Here is a 19,156-nt window from a genome sequence, read left to right as displayed (position 1 = left end):
TATTTGGAATTGTTTTCAAACAAAATAATTCTGTTTTTTATCTAAATGTCGACCGATGCTGAAATCGATAAACTCAAAAATGAGATTGAAAATTATCTCAAAATCAATAATCGCGAAGATTTCTGTGCGAAAATTGAAAATGATACAAAAACATTTCAGAGCTATCCCCATCATGTGAAAGGTTTTAACTGAATTTTGAAATGATCGAGCAAAATTTGATTTCTAACCAAGTTTTTTTTGTTGTTTAGAATATAGCAAATGTATCAGCAAAGAATATAAATATACTGAAAGAATGGAGAAATTGAAACAAAAAATTGATGTTTTAAATTCTCAAAATGAAAAAGCTTTACAAAATATAGAGAAATCAAAAAATAAGATTTTAAATCTTAAAGAACGTAAGTTCATCAAAATTCTGATTTAAAAGTCAACCTACTATTTTTTTGTAATTTTTAAATAGATATTGTCAAATTGGAATCCAAATTGGAGAATAAAAAGAAATCAATTGAGAACATGGATGATACATTTGATTTTCTTGGTCTACGTATTTACAACAAAAGTGATACACTTCATACTGTTCAACTATCCAAGTTGCCAATTAAAGACTTTGATCGTACATTTTCATTTGACATTTCACATGTTGGTAACAACATTGAATGTAAGTGATATAATCTCAAAAAAATTTTAATTTTTTCTTAACAAAATTTTTTTCAATCGAATCCAGTGAAAAACGTAAACCCTGAAAATTGTATCGACATTGATCGAATCATGTCACAAATCGATGCATCGGCTGATGATAAAAATTATTTAAAACTAATTGTCTTAATACGCTCTGAATTGATTAGAAAATATTCATAACCAAAAAAGTTAATTCAATTTTTTTTTGACAATAGAAAATTTTTAATTTGATTTGCTATAAAAATGACACAATTATATTTCAAACGTACACAACTATTCCGACTAAATTGTTTTTTTTGACGACAATTTGTTCTTTTATACAAAAATCTAACTTTCATTTATGAATTTAAAATTTCGAAATGTGGAAGAAAATGGTATAGCTTATTATTATGATTCGTGACATCTAGTCTTGCCATTTACCAAGAATTTCCGAATCACGAAAAATATAATACTCTTTATCTTCGATTTCAACTTTTGTACCACCATATTCGGGTAAAAGTACTTTGTCGCCGGTTTGTACACCCATTGGGATAGCTTCACCTTTCTCGTTTGTACGACCAGGACCAGTAGCTACAACAGTACCGGTTGGTACTTTGCTCTGTGCTTTTTCCGGTAAAACAATACCACCTTTGGTTACCGTTTGTGGTATAAATCGTTCGATGAGTACACGATCTAACAATGGAATTAATCGACGTCCAATGTTACCGGCCTGTTTGGTATTAGGAAAAAAGTTCAATTAATTCATATACTTTCAATTGATCCATTCCGGTTACCATATTATCAGAGTGATGAAATTTGAAAAAAATTGAAAATACTCAAAATGTATGGAAATCGTTGATCAAAAATATTAATGAGAAAAATGTGGTTTGTCGTTTCTCAAGCGTTCGATTTGACCATGTGCTGCTGACTTCGATTCGATTCATGCAAACATTACATCAGACATGTTGCGCATGTCTGCAGAAAATTCGAGAAAAACGAGCAAATAAAAAAATTAATATTTTCCGAACAGATAAAATTCTTTCTCAAATCATTCGATATGTTTCGATTTAATGTCATTCATTGATCTCATTTATCTTCAGAGATGATAATTTTATTGATAATTTATCAATTAATATGGCCAAATTTGAATTGGATAAAGAGAGAAAATATCTTCGCAATTCGTAATTGTTAACAAATATTTTCCTTAAAACGCATGCGTGTTACAAACATCGCCATGCCGTTTTTTAGCATGCAAAGTCACGCTGTAACTTTCTATTCAATCGACTATCCCGCTACCCATCATTCATTTAAACATTTCGCGATTTTTCGAGATTATATTGCTTTCAGTTCACTTGCTGAGCACAAAATCATACTTTCTCCATTGCTTTACAAGTTGAATCTATTTTCGACACGCCAAAATCACGCCGGTTCTTCAACAAATCATTTCATTCATCGTTTATTTTAATTATTTGCTTTGAATTGCATCATGTACCGAGTATCACGAATTCTTCGAACCGCCACCCATCATTTGTCCCGGGTGAATGGAACACAAACTACATCGGCCATTTCAAGCAGCCATATGCATGAAAGTCGTCGTGGAACAGCCAAAGATATTAAATTCGGTGCCGATGCACGTGCACAAATGTTGCAAGGCGTTGATATTTTGGCTGATGCTGTTGCTGTTACCATGGGTCCAAAAGGTCGAAACGTAATCATTGAACAATCATGGGGATCGCCGAAAATTACCAAAGATGGTGTGACCGTGGCCAAAGCAGTCGAATTGAAAGATAAATTCCAGAACATCGGTGCTAAACTTGTACAAGATGTTGCTAACAATACAAATGAAGAAGCTGGTGATGGTACCACGACAGCCACTGTCTTAGCTCGTGCTATCGCTAAAGAAGGTTTCGAAAAAATTAGTAAAGGTGCTAATCCAATTGAAATTCGTCGTGGTGTAATGTCTGCTGTTGAACACGTTGTTGATAAATTGAAATCATTCTCAAAACCGGTAACAACACCTGAAGAAATCTCACAGGTTGCAACCATTTCGGCTAATGGTGATCGAAAAATCGGTGATCTTATTTCGGATGCAATGAAAAAAGTTGGTCGGGATGGTGTGCTTACCGTCAAAGATGGAAAAACACTTTCTGATGAATTGGAAGTAATTGAAGGAATGAAATTCGATCGTGGATATATCTCACCATATTTTCTTACAAAAGGCAACAAAGTTGAATTCCAAGATGCCTTGTTGTTGATTACAGAGAAGAAAATTTCCACCGCTCAATCATTGATACCAGCTTTGGAAATGGCCGTCAATCAACGTAAACCATTAGTTATTATTGCCGAAGACTTGGATGGAGATGCATTGACAACATTGATCATAAACAAAATCAAAATCAATCTACAAGTTGCCGCTGTGAAAGCACCCGGTTTCGGAGATAATCGCAAAAACACTTTACATGATATTGCTATCGCCACCGGTGGCATAGTTTTTGGAGATGATGCAAACATTCATAAGCTTGAAGAAATTCAACATAATGATTTCGGACAAGTTGGTGAAGTTACCATCACAAAGGATGATACCCTTCTACTCAAGGTTTGTTGATCCATTATTAGTTGAAAAAATTTTCATTTTATTGTTTTACTTTTAGGGAAAAGGAAATAAATCTGAAATTGAAAAACGTGTACAACAAATTCGTGAAGATATCGATAATACGAATTCTGAATATGAAAAAGAAAAATTTCCAGGAAAGATTAGCACGTCTATCCAGTGGTGTTGCTGTGTTGAAAATTAGGTGGCTCTTCCGAACTTGAAGTGAACGAAAAGAAAGATCGTGTCACTGATGCTTTGAATGCAACTAGAGCAGCCGTTGAAGAAGGTATTGTTCCAGGTGGTGGTGTTGCCGTACTCAGATGCATCAAATATTTGGATGATCTTAAACCTGATAATGAAGATCAAAAAATCGGTATTGAATTGGTACGAAAAGCATTGAAACAACCATGCATGCAAATTGTACAAAATGCCGGTGTCGATGCTTCGGTTGTTGTAAACAAAATTCTCGAATCCGATGAAATTAGTTTTGGTTATGATGCTCTTAATGATCGATATTGTAATTTAATTGATGCCGGTATAATTGATCCAACTAAAGTGGTCCGAACCGCATTAATGGATGCTGCAGGTGTCGCATCATTGTTAACCACTGCCGAATCGGTTATCTGTGAATCACCCAAAGAAGAAGGTGCTAATCCTATGGCTGGCATGGGAGGAATGGGCGGCATGGGTGGTATGGGCGGTATGGGCATGTAATATCACAACCATGTATGATCTTCCAAAAACATCGCATTTTTACATGTATCATATATAATAGGTATTGATTAGAATCTTTGATCATCGTTAATTGTATCCGGCTTACAATTTTTTTTTTCGTTTTCTGTGATGAACATGAAAATGAAAAAATGGTCCAAAATTAAATGTCAGGCGATGACTTAGAATATATGCTAGATATTGTGGTCTTTTTATCATTTTGTTAAATTCAATAAAAGAAATAAAATTTCAAATTTTTTATCATTTTTCAATTGTCACCAGATAACAAAAGATGTCGATAAAATTTATCTGAAATCCTGCCATCTTATAACAAAAAAGAAACAACATTTGGTGTAGCAATTGAATGATTTTTATTAACTTTAAAATAAATTTCACATCACTAAGTTGAAATTCAAACAAAACAAAGATAAAATTCAAGGGCTTATTAATTGAATAATAATGACAAAGATTGACATGAATTTGGCAGGGATAATTCAAATTGGAATTACTTATACTGTTCTAAAAATTTTAGATGAAATTTTTGCAGTTTATTCATCATTCTAGAAAACAATTCTGGCTGTGGCAAGATTGTTGTTCGAAAATGATAAGTGCCAGGTATTTGACCGAAACCAGAACCAGGAACGAGACATATACCTGTTTCTTCTAATAGTTGTTTACAGTAGAAAAAATCTGGTTTCTGGCCAAGTTTTTCCGCCTCTTCAACTGCTTTGTTTGGTATTTGAATACGCGGGAATGCATACATTGCACCGGCTACTGGATTTGATCGTACACCGGGTAATGAATTCAATGTACGTGTGGTTAATTCGGCACGACCTTTAAGCGATGCTAGAACAGTTTCTTTTTCTTTCTGGTGTAATTCATATGATGGCTCTCCTTGCTGTGGTGGTCTAACCACACAATCAATGGCGAATTGACCGATTAATGCAGAACATAGACGAGCGCTAATTTGTTTGAACAAAACGGCTTTAACATCGGGTTCAAAATTATCAATCTCCATATAACCACCACGAAGACCACATTCACCCATATAACCTTTTGAAGCGCTCATCAATGAAACCAATTCAAGCCTTATATCGATTTCTTTCATTATTTTTTTGAATGAATAAAACTGTGCTCCTTCCTTCCAGATATTATGCTGATAAACTTCATCGGCAATAATCAACAAATTATTGTCGCGTGCAAATCTAATGATTTGAGCAATATTTTCTTTGGTCAACACGGCCCCAGTTGGATTTCCCGGATTGATCACAACTAAAACGAATAAAAAATTAATGATTCAAATGAGAGTCAAATTGAGCTGGAAAAGTTACCTATAGCTTTAGGTTTACATTTAGATTTAGATTCATCCAACGCCCGTTGTAGCTCCGCAATATCTAATGCCCATTCATTTTCTTCGTCAAGATAATAAGAAATTAAATACATTCCTAATTCACTACATGTAGCCGAATATAAGGGATATTGTGGAATGGGTACCATCACACCGGTTTGTATATTATCTGTTGAAGCCGAATTAATCAATGTAAATATCAATTTGACACCTTCACTGGCACCGGAAGTAAGAATGATATTACGCCAATCACTGGGACAGCCATCACGCTGTTCAATATATTCGGCAACATGACGACGAATTATTTCCACACCAGCTGAATCTGAATAAGCCCCGACCGATTGACCACCACAAGATGATAACAACAATTGAATCCGTTCTTTTACATCATTTGGCAACTTTGGATCGGCTAAAGCCGTTTTAGGAAAAAGACTTGCTGAAAGAACTTGTCGAATAAATGTTATAGGTGTTTCACCCATCATATGACAATCACCAATATTTGCACGAATTACTTCATCGAATGGTTTTTCGGCGCCATTTTTAAGCTCCTCAATTAATTCGACGGCACGTGTCGGTATCGGGCCACGAACAGCATATTCCATTTTGACCAAGTTATTATTGATTTTATCCATAGTGAGTACTGGGTTATTGGAATTCATTGTTAATGATGACATGACAAGTCCTATCAAGGAAGCAAATAATAGCAAAATGAAAGCAAAAGATCAACAAAAAAAAATCAAACCTTATTTATTAGGCGGCAAACTTAAAAATAATCGAATGATGAAAAAAGATATTGATAATGAAAAGATCTATCTAGCAAATGATTAATCTATCATCAAATTAAACGCTGAAATCGATACGTTTTAATGAAGTTGATAAAAAAAATTATTAATCATAAGTTATTGCTGATAATGAATTAATAATGAAATCAATTTATGCTGGTTGATTGACACCAATAAATTCTATCTCGATTATTATTTGTTGCTTTGATCGATATTTATGATCTCATTATTATTACGTTGATCATTTTTTTTATCACAAAAATAGTTTCAAAAGTTAGACGACACACATGATCTAACATTTCCTTTAAATATTCAACGTCAACAATGACAACAATAAATTTACAGGCTTTTTCTCTTCGATTTTCATCATTCAAATGCAATCAGTCATTCGTTCGACAAATGGAGTCAGGTTTTTCTCTATGTGAAAGAAGGAAATCGATCGATTAATCGATAAAAAACGACAATACAAATTCAAACGAAGAGAAATTTGGTTTTAACCTGTTTTGAAAATCTTTTCTTGTTAATTCAATGCCACTTTTGTGATTGTTGGTGAAAAAAGATTTTTATATTGAATCTTAAAAAAATCTCCTTGAAAGACTTTGAAATCTGATGAATGATATAGCTGTAATTTTGAATGACGTAGTCGTAGCAAAGAATTTTGATTTAAGATAATAATCTATGTAACATTATTATCAAAATAATTACGAATGGTGATTATGTTGAAAAAAATCATGACTTGAGGAAAAGATGAGCTTTTTGATTGTTTTTATTCTGTAATTTTTCCGTGTTTTTGGGTAAAATGGCAAAAGGCAGTTATTTCTTTCGAAACTGACATGCGCTTTGAATTCTTAATGAATAACAGTAAAAAACCAAAACTGACGGTGAGCTGAATAAATTTTTTTCTTGCTATATAAATACGTGTTCATTTTATATTCTGTATTTTTATGGTCTTTAACCTTTTTTTTGTATATTAATCTCGAAATTGTTATTTTGGCCGCAAGATTGCGGTATGGTTTTCAAAAAACCAAAAAAATCGATGAGAAAAACCAGAATTTGAAATCTGATACTTGCAGGAAAACTTACAGAATCTATGCTAATATTATTACAATTACCAATGTGTTTATAATTATTAAATTGGCCTATGATTTTCATCATGTTATATAATCACATTGACATTGATCGATGAAATTATTATTATGATTATTATGATGGATCGATTTCTCACCAATATTACTACATTATTAATGGACAATTGGATTTTCATTTTATTACATACAAAATGATATAATATATGCCGATCATGTTTTTTCATTTTTAATGTCACACAGATCAAATACATATTTGATTCGCAGATGATTAGATTCATGTAATAATAACATGTAAGTTTTTCTTTTTGTTTTTATTTCGATTTTCATTATATTTTAATGTCATATACAAACAAAACAAAAAAAAAATAAAATAAAAGAAAATAAAAGAAAAAGATCTTGTATAAACAATGTCATCATCATAAGATTTTTATATAATTTAGATCATTCAACATTTGTCATCCACCATTTGATAGCTTCGTGATATCTCTTTGTTTGTTTGTTTGTTTGTTATTGTTGTTCAACGATTTCCATAATTACATCATTTATTTTTCGGCACAGAAAAAAACGATATTTTCATAGATGGAATTTTTTTTTTCGTTTGTTGGACAGAATGTCAGAATCGAATGTCACCCCGATTTTTTTCCATTCATTTGATACAATGATTAGGTGATGTTGTTATCATATACAGATGTTTGTTTTTTTTTGTTCTCGTTTACCGATTCAGTTAACAGTTTTTCGTTAAAGACATGGGTTATCGGATTGAGGAAATCTGGCATCAGCACAGCTGCTGCTTGAATCTTTGATTGCCATTCGAAATAGCTGTCCATTTCGTCCACATATACATAATTTGTATTGTAAATCCATTTTTTCATTTTCACTGGTTGATGATGATTCTTGTCGACGATGTACGATTCGTGATTTGAATGAATTCATATCTAAATAGATTCCTTTATGTCCATCCATTATAATGCTTGCATTCAATGATGATAAAAATATATTTTTTGCATCCAATTTAATTTGTTTGCCTTCAACATTGACACCTTCATTTCCACGGATACGAATTTTTCCTTTCGAAATAATATTTAAATCTTCATTCAATGGTGAACGTATCATTTTAACATCACGAATACCGTTAGGCACTGATAATGTTTTGATCGAATTTAATGGTAATGAACTTAAATCAAATGGAAATAATAATTGACCATTTGATGATGATCGTATTTCTAAACCTTTTTTTGATCGCAATCGAATACCATCATTGTTAATTCGTAATGATGATTGTCCACTTTCAAGACAAATATTTCCAGTTATCGATGATAAACCGGATATACGATTATTGGACAATAAAATTCGATCAATATAAGTATCTTTATGTAGAATCACATTATCATCAATGATGGTGAAATATTCGAATCCTGGTATCAAACGTAAACGATAAATAATAGCCAACAATGTGATTGTCGTTGCAATTGATATGATCAAAAGGGCAATGATAATGGTAACTAATATTTCTTTATGATGATTAGTGTTGTTTGTTTTTGACATCATTGCAGATGAATTTTGATTGTCATCAATAGAAAGGCGATTCGATGATGACGGTAGCATAGCCATCATCAAAAAATAAGATTACAAATTAAAAGTATGAAAAAATTTGAAATTTTTTGAAAAAATGTACGGAAATTTTTGATGAGGCACCATTTGAATTGCGTAGAAATAAAGAAAGAAAGTTGTCTTTAACTTTGTTAAATTTGATGAGATATGTTTCGATTCAAGCATTCGAATGTTTTATTTAATGAAATGTTTTTTCAAAAACAATTGATCATTCATTTGAAAGAATTGATTTATTACATTGCTTTTTGATGATGATGTAAAAATAGAAATTTTGGCATTCACCGAAAATTGTTGTTTACATTTCATCATCATCATCACCACCAACACCAATAACACATGTTCATGTAGAATTCAAAGACAAATTGAAATTTTTTGTTGAAACAAAAATAAAGAAATCAAAAGTGGAAAAAAAATTTCGATGCAAAAAAGAAATTGATTTTTTCTTTCTTCTTTGTCTTTCTCGATAGTTTCATTTGATTACAATTCAATCATCATTATCATTAGAAAACCAAAATGAACACAAAACGAGGTCGCGAATTGAATTCCTTTCTCTTACTCTTCGTCGGGCGTCATCATGTCGAGTGGTAAAATGTTGTTTTGTTTTTCGTCTGTTTTTTTAAGGGCTAATAATAATTCTTCATCCTCATCATCATGTTCCAACGATTCAATCTTCTATACAATTATAATTTAAGAAAAAAAATGAAAAAGAATCCATCCATCCAATAATAATGATGTTGATGATGATTATTATTATATGAAAGAAAAACGATGAAAACATAAACGTAATCGTTATAGCTAAGAAGACCGAAGACCAAAAAAAAAAAAAAGAAAAAAGAAAAAAAACGTTGTAATTAGCCCAAAAGCATTATAATAATCAGAAAAATTTTTCATCATAATCATCATCATCGTGAAGATCACCAAAAGGCAAATTGAAAATCGTTATTATTATTTTTTTTAATTTTACCGCCAAGTTTTTTGTTTGTTGCCATCATGAAACATTCCATAAATTTATAAATGAGCAAAAACAAAAACAAAACAAAAATCCACTAAATACTGATGAAACCAGACCAAACAAAAAAAATTCTCATCATCATCATTGTTGTTGTCGGAAAAAACTCTTATCATCATTGACGAAAAAAAAATGGATGGATGGATGAATGGATCCATACAACAACAACAAAAGTAAAAGAGGAAAAACTGTTTTTTTTAGTTTCCGAATGTAATCATTTTTTTTGCCTTTAGTCAAAAAAAAATTTATATAATAATCTTATTAGCACCGCAAAATACACTTTAGAAAAGAAAAAATTCACGACACACATATCAGAATAGAATATACACATACAGAGAAAAAAATATATATCAGTATAGGGAAAAATTCAGTTAAGAATTTTTCCAATATTAATACAGGAACACAACTATAAACGCTGGGAACCGAAGAAAAATAAACTTGACATAACAATATCATATGTTTGGGGAATGTTTCTTTTTTTTCTCTCTCTCTTTTTTACCGATATTATGATGATTCGATTCGGATGAGAGAAAAAAAGATTCGATACAACATACGACGACGACGATTACAATGATGGTTGAATTAGAAATCAGAAAAAAAACAAATTTTTTCAACGAAAAAATCGAATTGCGAATTGAATTCTTTCGTCATCCTTTTTTCTCTTATTCTATCTATACAAATAGAGAAATGAAAGAATAACATACTTTTTTTCATAAAAAACATATAACCAGCCGACGTTCGAATGAATGAATGAATGAATGAATAGATGGATACAACATCAACATCATCGACGACAACGACAAACATGAGAAAAAGAATCACACGCAAAAATGAATGAACGATGTATATTTTTTTTTGTTCATAGTGCCAGGGAGCAACGACAACGACATGCGAACTTAAACGCCCTCGGAAAAGAAATGAAATGAAAAAGTGAGAAATGGATGAAAGAGAGGGCGAAAAAAAAGATAGATATGAGGAGTATGTAATAAAGGAAACTTGAAAATGTATGTATGTGTGTGTGTGTGTGTAGCGACAATGTCTTTTTTTTCCTAAGAAAAACTGAATAGAATCGAAAAAATGTTTGTGTGTAATTCACGATATGTGTGTATATTGATGCGGCTACACAATGTACCATTTGAACAATGAACAATGTGATTTATCATTGTATAAGTATGTCTGATGTTACATTTTTTTAAGGGATGTTTGATTTTTTATTATTATTATAGAGAATCCTATCATCAGAAGAAAACATATTCAAAAAAAAATGCAAAAATAATATTGAACACGTTCATTTGCAAACATTGTTTTTTTTTGGTCACTGATGATGTTGATGATGATGATGATGATAGAATGTCCAGAATAAAATATAAAAAAGATTAGACAAGTTTTTTTTCACTATTGATAATGATGATGGATTTGAGTCGATATAATTGAATTCGGAATTCGGATGTGTGAAAAAAAAGAAAGGCAAAACAAAAAATTCCATGAACCATATGAGAACATTATCATACCTTAACATATTTTTTTACAAATTATCATATAACGAGAATAATATTCCATAGGGAATCGGGGAAACAAAAATAAGAAAATCGAAATTGAATTACCGAAAAAAATGAGGCGAAAGAAAAAAAAAGCATAAACCATACTAACAAAAACAAGGACCATAAGGTTTTTACTTTCTTGTTATATTGTTGTTGTTGTTGTCGTTTTTTCTTTTTTTGATGACATTTATCCATCATCATCATCATTCTGATCATTATTGATGAAAAACAACGACAATACCGCGACTATAAGCTTAACGATGTGATCGATCCAAAAGTTATGAAGTCAAAAAAAAACATAACGATTCGATGATGGTGATAATGATGAACAACGAAACAAAAAAAAAAAGAAAAAAGGAAAATTTTTTGATATGCGAAACATTAATGGCAAAGCATTGTACGTATTTTGGTATCGGTTTTCCTATTTTGGTTAGATATATTTTTCCATTAACGACTAAAATACAAGTGAAACAGGAAAACAAAAAAAAACTTTGTTTTAATATATACGTGGAAAAATGTGTTAAAAACATCGAATTCATTGGGATTTTTCAACACACAAAAAACAAGAATCAAACTTTGTTCACAATACGAATGATGATGAAGTCAAGCGAACATGATTAACACACACTATAGTTAATAACTTAATATGACATTGTATAACTAAGTAATATTGTTATATGTATTGACATACACACAATTGTTAATGGTGTTCAATCCAATTCCGATTCTAAATTCTTTCTGTTTCTTCTCTTATCCGTTCACAATGTTTAAAACATATAATGATAATAATCATAATAAATATAAGTCATCGTGTATTATATTAGTTATATGTCATCATTTGAGGATTATAATAGTTTTTAGTCGACAATTTTTTTTTCACTTTTTTCTTTTTCCATCTATCTCATATCTTTTTCTTACGATACAAAGGAGGAGATACGATTTCGACAAAATACAATTCCTGACATTTTATAAGAATGATATATAATGAGTGAAAAAAAAACGAAAAATTTCACATTTCTAAAATAGTTAACGAACCAAAAATGTCGTCGATTCGTTTCGTTTGTCAATTTTTTTTGCTTCTTTATTTTTATACGATTTATAATCGAAGAAAATAAAATGTTAAACAACGAAGATGATCGTGAGGATGATGATGAGGATTTTTGAACGGAATTAACTATACTGTGTATCCGATGAACCAGAAAAATCGAAAAATTGCATCAAGAAAAATGTGTATCCGTTTGAGAAAACCAACAAAATAAAGGAAATTGTAATTTTTTTTATTAAAATTAAGAATTTATTCTCGCTTTCTTTCACTCATCATTATGGATAAAAAACGGAATTCTGGTTGGTTAGTTCCAATCAAACAAATAAAATAAAAAATTTATTATTCTCATGATGAGACCAAAACGAACAAAAAAAAATCAAAACGAAAAAATTACATAGAATTGAATTTGAAAAAAAAAAAAAGAAATGGGGAAATTCTGTTGAATTTTTTCATCACAAAAAAAAATTTGATGTTCGCTTTTTTTCCATCAACACATTTTTTTGGTATATTTTTTAATTTTATTCTGTTGGGTTGTCTTGTTGTGAAACCAAAGTATTTCTTTCATTTTATTCACTTATTTTTGTTCATTTCACCAACAACATTGAAAATTGAGTTTGAAAGAAACAAAACAAAAAAATAAATAAATTTCATTTTAGTTACAGTTTGAAGTCAGTGAAAAAAAGAAAAAGAAAAAATACTTGTAATTCCTAACACATACAATCGGTTTAGGAATCGGTATGGTTAGGTTATTTTTTTGTGTTGGTAATTGTGAATGGTGATGGCCATAAGCCTAAATTTTTATACCACCAAAAAAAAAAATGGAAACATTTCTTAGCAATCTGAAATTGTAATTTGAGTTTTTTTCGCGATTCTGTTGAAAAAAAAAATTTTTTCCACTGATTTACGTTTTTATTTGTTACTGTTACTGATGATGATGATGATGATGATGGTAAAAAGATTGTCGATCGAGTATTTTTTTTTCTCTTCCCGTTTTATGATTACCGTTGATGTCGATGGCGATTTTTTTTGAAACTAAATTATAATGTGAAATCGAATGGTTGAAAACTGTCCCGTATGGTACGAGTTAATTCAGCAGCGGATTTTTTAGAATTTTTCGCACAATATTTCCAATCAATACGTTCCGGACAATTCAGTAATAATTTATGAGCCATCAATTGTCGACCGATTTGTATGGGAAAAAATTCTCGTTTTACTTGTATACGTACAACGAATTTATAATGATTTGGACATTCGAAATAAAAATATGGTACATTTTGGTTGATAATTTCATTAAGTTCTTCGTTTGAATTTAATTCAAAATATTTGAATGGTTTAAATATTTCGTCAATTGCTTCCCGTAAAAATGATGTCTTTGTTTCAGGTAATCCTAATACTTGTATTTGGAAATGCGCACTTTTAAAATTTCGTTCAAAAAATACCGGAACCATTGATTTTTGTTGATAAAATTTTGTCAAGGCTTGTTTAAATTTGTTTATCTCTTCATGAAGACCATCATTATTTATTTCTACAGTAGATCGTATATGTTCGATTGGTAAGATCATCATATGATCATCGGTTAAACCACCTTTAGCTAATGCTAAATAGGAATGATCACCAATCGATACAATTAATGATTTATCTACATCTGGACTAGCTAAACAAAACCAACAGTTTTGCTGATCAACAGAATTGTTTGTTCTTCTCTCTTTTGGCTGCCGATTTTGTTGTTGTTGTTGTTGATCTTGTTGATGACCATGACGTTTACGTTTATCATTGGATCTTCGGCCACTATCACCATCACCATGATCATGGCTAAGATCATAACGAAATTGATTCGAATGATCTTGTTCAAAGGCATCTTGTTCACTTTGTTCTTGTAAAGCATTGCGATAAGGATTTTCACTCACACCAGTCGGTTGTGCGGTTATCTCTTGCGCTGTAAGATATCGACTAGGAACTATGTTGAATGCATAAATCCATTTCATTTTTTTTACATTATCAATATTTGCCATTGACAAAAATCTTGAAACATTGCGAGACGTTTCAATTAATACTTTATGATTTCGATATGGTACACGTTCATAAAACCAATTGACAAGACCGCCCACAAAATGATAACGAGGTCTTAATGAGTTACATAGTTGAGATATTTTCATGGAATTAGATTTCTCGATCATAGTCAAAATAGAATCATCGACATCAATACCGGCATGATTGAAAATGTGTTTGGGCCATTCAATTGTTAACAGCACATCAATAATATCGGATGAACTTTGGCAAGACATAATCAATGATTCGTATTCTTTTTCACTGAAAAAATCAAGGTCTTTATCATCATCGTTATTGTCGGCTGATGATTTTCGATATCGTCCGTTCAAATAAGCAATTCGAAGACCAAGACTTGTTGTTAGAATACCAGAACGACCCAAAAATGTAACACCGTCGATTAACTCACATCCTTGATCAAAATTATCTATATTTGGATGAAATTGTAGCAGTTGTTGATGAGGAATACGACTGAGGATATAGGTGGGTGTATTTGGCAATTCCGTCGAGCCATTTATCAGTTCTTTATAAGAATCGATATCATCACCGAAAAAATCACCCACACAAAGCAATAAATCGAATGGACCAGCTTTTCGATTTACATCTGAGACACGTTTGAAAAATTTTTCATATTGACCTTTAACGCTACCGGCAACCAAAATTTTTAATGAATTGCTTGCCATTTCAAATTATTATTCTACAAATTTCTCTCATCAAAAAAATTCCAAAACACATGTGAGAATTTTCCAAACAAACACTAGTACCATCTGTTGAATAAAATAACTAATCATTTTTTTTGGTAAATTAAAAAATTTGCAAATTTAATTGTAATTTTCTGGTTTTTTTAGCACGAATTTTTTAAAGGTTCCATTTGAATTGATTTTTTGGTTATTTTTATGAATATCATTTTGTCATCAATCATTGAATAAAATGAAATAATTGGCCTTTTTGTAAAAGAATTTCAATTAGAATGATGAAAAAGTTTTCATTATGACGATGAAAGTAAAATCGATACTATCGTAATTTTTGTTTTGTTTTGTTTATATTTTTTTTTATTTTTTAATTTATTTTAACATGATACAAAGGATAAGCCAATATGCCATTTTAGAAATTTTTGATAATCCATTATTTTCATCTTATTTTCATGAACTTTTGATCTGCTAAAATTGGACATATATTTCATCATTTAATATTCTATATTTTGTTTTTAATTACGAAAAATCCATGGATCCAAATGTCGTAGCCAAGTTGATGAAAGATGATTTTGACACACCCGATCCTGATGAAGATTTTGATGATGCCGATTTGGAAAGTGAACTTGCTGGTATTGTGGGTGGAAAATCTTCGTCAAAAATCGACAAGCCTCAAGCTAAAAAATCTGTAGCTACTAAGGGTAAACCTGGAAAGCGACAGCCTCCAAAAAATCCTGGTGAAGAAGAAGATGGTAATTAACGACATTCAATTATCGAATTATTTTGATGCTTATCCATTTTTTTCTTATTATAGAAATGGCTGCATTCGATATGGATAATATTCAAAACTTATTGAAAAATATTGATGCCGTGGAAGAAGAGGATGATGAAGAAATCGATGAAAATGATCCAAATTTATTGTCGGAACTGACCAATGTATTAGAGAATCCTTTGCCTGGACCAAGAAAAAAGACTCGAGTTCCTCAACCGACTGGTCCACTCGTTCAAGAAGAAATTTTAATTAAATCTAAGGAACCCGAGCCTTCTAAACCATCAGTTAATGAACAAAATATAACAAAAGTGAAAAATCTTCAAATCGAATATAAACGAGCAGCACTTAAAGCAAAAACTACTGGAGATAAAAATGCAGCCTTAACTTATTTGCGAGTTTCAAAGGTAAATAATTCAAGTTATCACTTTTTAAATTGATAAACTTTAATAAATTATCTTAGCAATTAGACGGCATGTTGAATTCATTGAATGCCAATGAAAATGTAGACATGTCGCAATTGCCTCCTCTTCCAAAAGATTTACCTATTTCGGCTCCACAGCCGGATCCTACTTTCATTGCTGCCAACGTCGAAGTGCCTGCAGAATTACAGCTAAACGCGGACGATGCTTCTAAATTATTCAAAGCACCCACTTCGGCTGGTTCAATAACAGAAGCTTTGGAACAGCGTTTAGCGAAATTCAAATCGACAAAAGAACAAGCCGATGCCGAAGGTAATGGCAATAAATCCAGACGTCTTGGTCGAATTATAACACAGATCCAGAAAGCAATGAAAGACTACAAAGCTGGGAAACCTGTAAACTTTGATGAGTTGCCATGTCCTCCAGGATTTCCACCAATTCCAGTTGAAAATCAAGCAGCACAACCACCTGTTTCGAAACCAGTATCACCACCTGTTGTTCCACGAAGACCGGCGCCAATGATACCTTTAAGAGCATCAGAGCCTACATCAACAACAGTTCAAGAAGAGCCTGTGACCAGTGGTGATCAAGGAAACGATGTAGTGGAAATTCCACCAGAATATCAAATGAACGCTGATGAAGTATCCAAATTTTTCAATGCTCCAACATCAGCCGGCTCTGTGATGGAAGCACTTGAACAACGATTGACGAAATTTAAAGCAACAAAAGAACAAGCTATGGCTGATAATAACGCAAATAAAGCTAGACGACTAGGTCGAATTGTTACACAGATGGAAAAAGCAATCAAAGATTATAAAGCGGGAAAACCAGTGGATTTTGACGAATTGCCTTGTCCACCTGGTTAGTTTTTCTGTACCAAAGAGCTTAACACATTATGATTCAAACCCAATTTCTCGTAGGATTTCCCCCCATTCCTGTTGAGAATAAAGCTTCAGATACTGTTGCACCAAAGCCGCAACAACCAGCGCAGAAACCCAGACCGTCATTGAAAAAACAAATGTCGACAACTGCTTCTAAACAATTGAATTATCTTCTGGAACGACAAAAGCTGTTCAGAGAAGCGGCCATTGAGGCAAAAAAACGAGGCGAAATAGAACAGGCAAAAGAATATTTACGCAGCGCTAAAGGATTCGATGCATTGATTGAAGCAACCAGAAGTGGTTTACCTATTGATGCTACATCCATACCGACACCACCACAATTGAATGAGGATTTCCTTGTTGTAAGTAAACCAACCGATGAGGATGAGGGTAGTGATGCCATTCCTCGTTCGGTATTTGATATTGATCGCGATGAATTATATGATAAAATTGCTCAAGAACTTAAGCAACAGATTGAGGTAAGTTGTGTGATGTTGTGCTATTTTTGTTAATGTCATTAATATATTAATGCGCCAACGTCAATGATGATGAACGTCATAGATGTGTATTCGTAATCGTGAATATTTTCTAAAAATGGGTGACATCCCTACATCGAGCAAATTCGAGAAATATGCGGCTGACAGTAAAAAAGATTTGAATATGTTGCTTATTCGACGAAAGAATGGTGATCCAATACCATCTTATCGAGTTGAAGAACGCACATTTTCGATTGTCGTAGCGAATTTAGACGTACCATTGAATGAACTTCATGTGGAAGTTATACGTGCATTTGATTTTTCTGGCACACCTACTATCGATACTTATGTACGAGCAGATTTTCCTTTCCCATCTGTAGGTTACCTTTGGTTACACATAATTTTGTTTACTGAGTTTATCATTATTTTAGGAAAATCCCCAATGGAAACGAACTAAAACATTTCACGACAGTTTAACTCCAGGTGAGTTTTTTAATCATATTTTCAATTCTAAATCGTTTTTTTCATTAATCGACTTTTTTTAGAATACAATGATACTTTATTTTTCGAGATTGATCGAAAATCCCGTTCATTACCGCGTATTTTAAAGCGACATCCGCTGAAACTAACAGTTTATGCAAAAGGGTGCGTGTTTGGCAAATATAGTTCCTGTTTTGATCAGTTTAATTGCAGTGGTTTTCTACGGAGCGATAATCTCATTGGTACCGTGCTGATGAAACTAAATGATTTGGAAACCAAATGTACAATACACGAATGTTCAGCTTGGACGCAAGGACGAAAAGTGATTAACGGACGTTTAGAGGTAAAGGTAAAGATTCGTGAACCATTACTTGCGAAACAAATCGAAGAGATCAAAGAGAAATGGATTGTATTCTCATAATGTTCCAGTTTATTTTCCGTGCTATCATACTGTTATTTTTGTTTTTCTTTGTTATCGAATTTTTATTGGAATTTTATCAGTTAAATTTTACCAATGAACGAACGATGAATGATGAACATGATGATTAAAACTAATGAATAAATGAAAATTATTTCTAAAAATTATCCCCATTTTTTTTACTTTTCTTTTGTTATTGTTATTAATCAAATTTAAATTTGTAAAATAATAAGAATCATAGCCAAAAAATGTAGATATTCAAAACATTTGTTTGTTTGTTTTTTGCATTGAGTTTTCAATTTTAGTTGTTTGTGTATTTGGTAGTTATTTTGGATCGGCAGGCTTTTTTGGCTGTTGTTGAATGTGTGCCATCTGAAATTTTTTTCCAGATTAAATATCATATTAATTGTAGCAACATTCATGATGTTTTTTTAAATTGACAGTGTTTGTTTTCCAAGTATTTCAAAATGAATCAGGGTCGAAAAAAGGAATTCAAGACAAACATTCAATTATCACCGGGTTATGTTCAGTACCAAAAAAAAGAACAAAGCATAGCCACACAAGCATATAAAAAACACAAATCCATAAAG

General features: G+C 31.7%; 7 protein-coding genes across 9 annotated transcripts; 3 read left to right on the top strand and 4 right to left on the bottom strand.

Annotated features, from left to right (window-relative positions):
• The first annotated feature begins 38 nt into the window (after nucleotides 1-38).
• LOC113791884 (uncharacterized) lies at nucleotides 39-948 on the top strand. The gene is made up of 4 exons (XM_027341732.2): nucleotides 39-181; nucleotides 249-395; nucleotides 458-655; nucleotides 722-948. Exons 1-4 carry the CDS (start codon nucleotides 46-48, stop codon nucleotides 853-855), a joined length of 615 nt encoding a protein of 204 aa, XP_027197533.2. The 5' UTR covers nucleotides 39-45; the 3' UTR covers nucleotides 856-948.
• An 87-nt stretch (nucleotides 949-1,035) lies between these two features.
• Nucleotides 1,036-1,727, bottom strand: LOC113791885 (10 kDa heat shock protein, mitochondrial-like). Its single transcript, XM_027341733.2, has 2 exons — nucleotides 1,449-1,727; nucleotides 1,036-1,384 (listed from the first exon to the last, which is right to left on the bottom strand). Exons 1-2 carry the CDS (start codon nucleotides 1,449-1,451, stop codon nucleotides 1,079-1,081), a joined length of 309 nt encoding a protein of 102 aa, XP_027197534.1. The 5' UTR covers nucleotides 1,452-1,727; the 3' UTR covers nucleotides 1,036-1,078.
• A 221-nt stretch (nucleotides 1,728-1,948) lies between these two features.
• Nucleotides 1,949-4,222, top strand: LOC113791879 (heat shock protein 60A-like). The gene is given in 4 exon segments (XM_027341724.2): nucleotides 1,949-3,250; nucleotides 3,306-3,395; nucleotides 3,397-3,447; nucleotides 3,449-4,222. Coding segments are annotated over 4 exon segments (1,764 nt in total). The 5' UTR covers nucleotides 1,949-2,140; the 3' UTR covers nucleotides 3,962-4,222.
• A 164-nt stretch (nucleotides 4,223-4,386) lies between these two features.
• LOC113791880 (alanine aminotransferase 2-like) lies at nucleotides 4,387-6,242 on the bottom strand. Its single transcript, XM_027341725.2, has 3 exons — nucleotides 6,049-6,242; nucleotides 5,290-5,988; nucleotides 4,387-5,230 (listed from the first exon to the last, which is right to left on the bottom strand). The coding sequence occupies exons 2-3, from the start codon at nucleotides 5,978-5,980 to the stop codon at nucleotides 4,464-4,466; spliced, it is 1,458 nt and encodes a 485-aa protein (XP_027197526.2). The 5' UTR covers nucleotides 5,981-5,988; nucleotides 6,049-6,242; the 3' UTR covers nucleotides 4,387-4,463.
• A 1,625-nt stretch (nucleotides 6,243-7,867) lies between these two features.
• On the bottom strand, nucleotides 7,868-10,817 carry Scgbeta (sarcoglycan beta). 2 transcript variants are annotated; one of them, XM_075823089.1, is made up of 2 exons: nucleotides 10,501-10,817; nucleotides 7,868-9,582 (listed from the first exon to the last, which is right to left on the bottom strand). In XM_075823089.1, exon 2 carries the CDS (start codon nucleotides 8,788-8,790, stop codon nucleotides 7,915-7,917), a length of 876 nt encoding a protein of 291 aa, XP_075679204.1. In that variant the 5' UTR covers nucleotides 8,791-9,582; nucleotides 10,501-10,817; the 3' UTR covers nucleotides 7,868-7,914. The 2 variants fall into 2 exon arrangements, with proteins under 2 accessions (XP_075679204.1, XP_075679203.1); XM_075823088.1 differs by lacking the exon at nucleotides 10,501-10,817 and adding an exon at nucleotides 9,752-9,891.
• Nucleotides 10,818-12,598: 1,781 nt separating this feature from the next.
• Nucleotides 12,599-15,187, bottom strand: LOC113791917 (CWF19-like protein 1). The gene has a single exon (XM_027341768.2). The coding sequence runs from the start codon at nucleotides 15,109-15,111 to the stop codon at nucleotides 13,420-13,422; it is 1,692 nt and encodes a 563-aa protein (XP_027197569.2). The 5' UTR covers nucleotides 15,112-15,187; the 3' UTR covers nucleotides 12,599-13,419.
• Nucleotides 15,188-15,486: 299 nt separating this feature from the next.
• Nucleotides 15,487-18,733, top strand: l(2)gd1 (lethal (2) giant discs 1). Of its 2 annotated transcripts, XM_027341856.2 has the most exons (8): nucleotides 15,487-15,872; nucleotides 15,935-16,296; nucleotides 16,353-17,172; nucleotides 17,232-17,671; nucleotides 17,754-18,044; nucleotides 18,100-18,151; nucleotides 18,214-18,313; nucleotides 18,362-18,733. In XM_027341856.2, exons 1-8 carry the CDS (start codon nucleotides 15,653-15,655, stop codon nucleotides 18,567-18,569), a joined length of 2,493 nt encoding a protein of 830 aa, XP_027197657.1. In that variant the 5' UTR covers nucleotides 15,487-15,652; the 3' UTR covers nucleotides 18,570-18,733. The 2 variants fall into 2 exon arrangements, with proteins under 2 accessions (XP_027197657.1, XP_027197656.1); XM_027341855.2 differs by having other exon boundaries at nucleotides 18,214-18,733.
• The last annotated feature ends 423 nt before the right edge of the window (nucleotides 18,734-19,156 follow it).

Source organism: Dermatophagoides pteronyssinus, unplaced genomic scaffold (genome assembly GCF_027571235.1).
Source record: "Dermatophagoides pteronyssinus isolate colony J.1.1.1.1 unplaced genomic scaffold, Derpt_VIB-CSIC_2022.12 sq0023, whole genome shotgun sequence".
In the NCBI taxonomy this organism is placed as follows: domain Eukaryota; kingdom Metazoa; phylum Arthropoda; class Arachnida; order Sarcoptiformes; family Pyroglyphidae; genus Dermatophagoides; species Dermatophagoides pteronyssinus.
The sequence above is the reverse complement of the archived record's forward strand: the minus strand, read 5'-3'. Positions and strand labels throughout refer to the sequence as shown.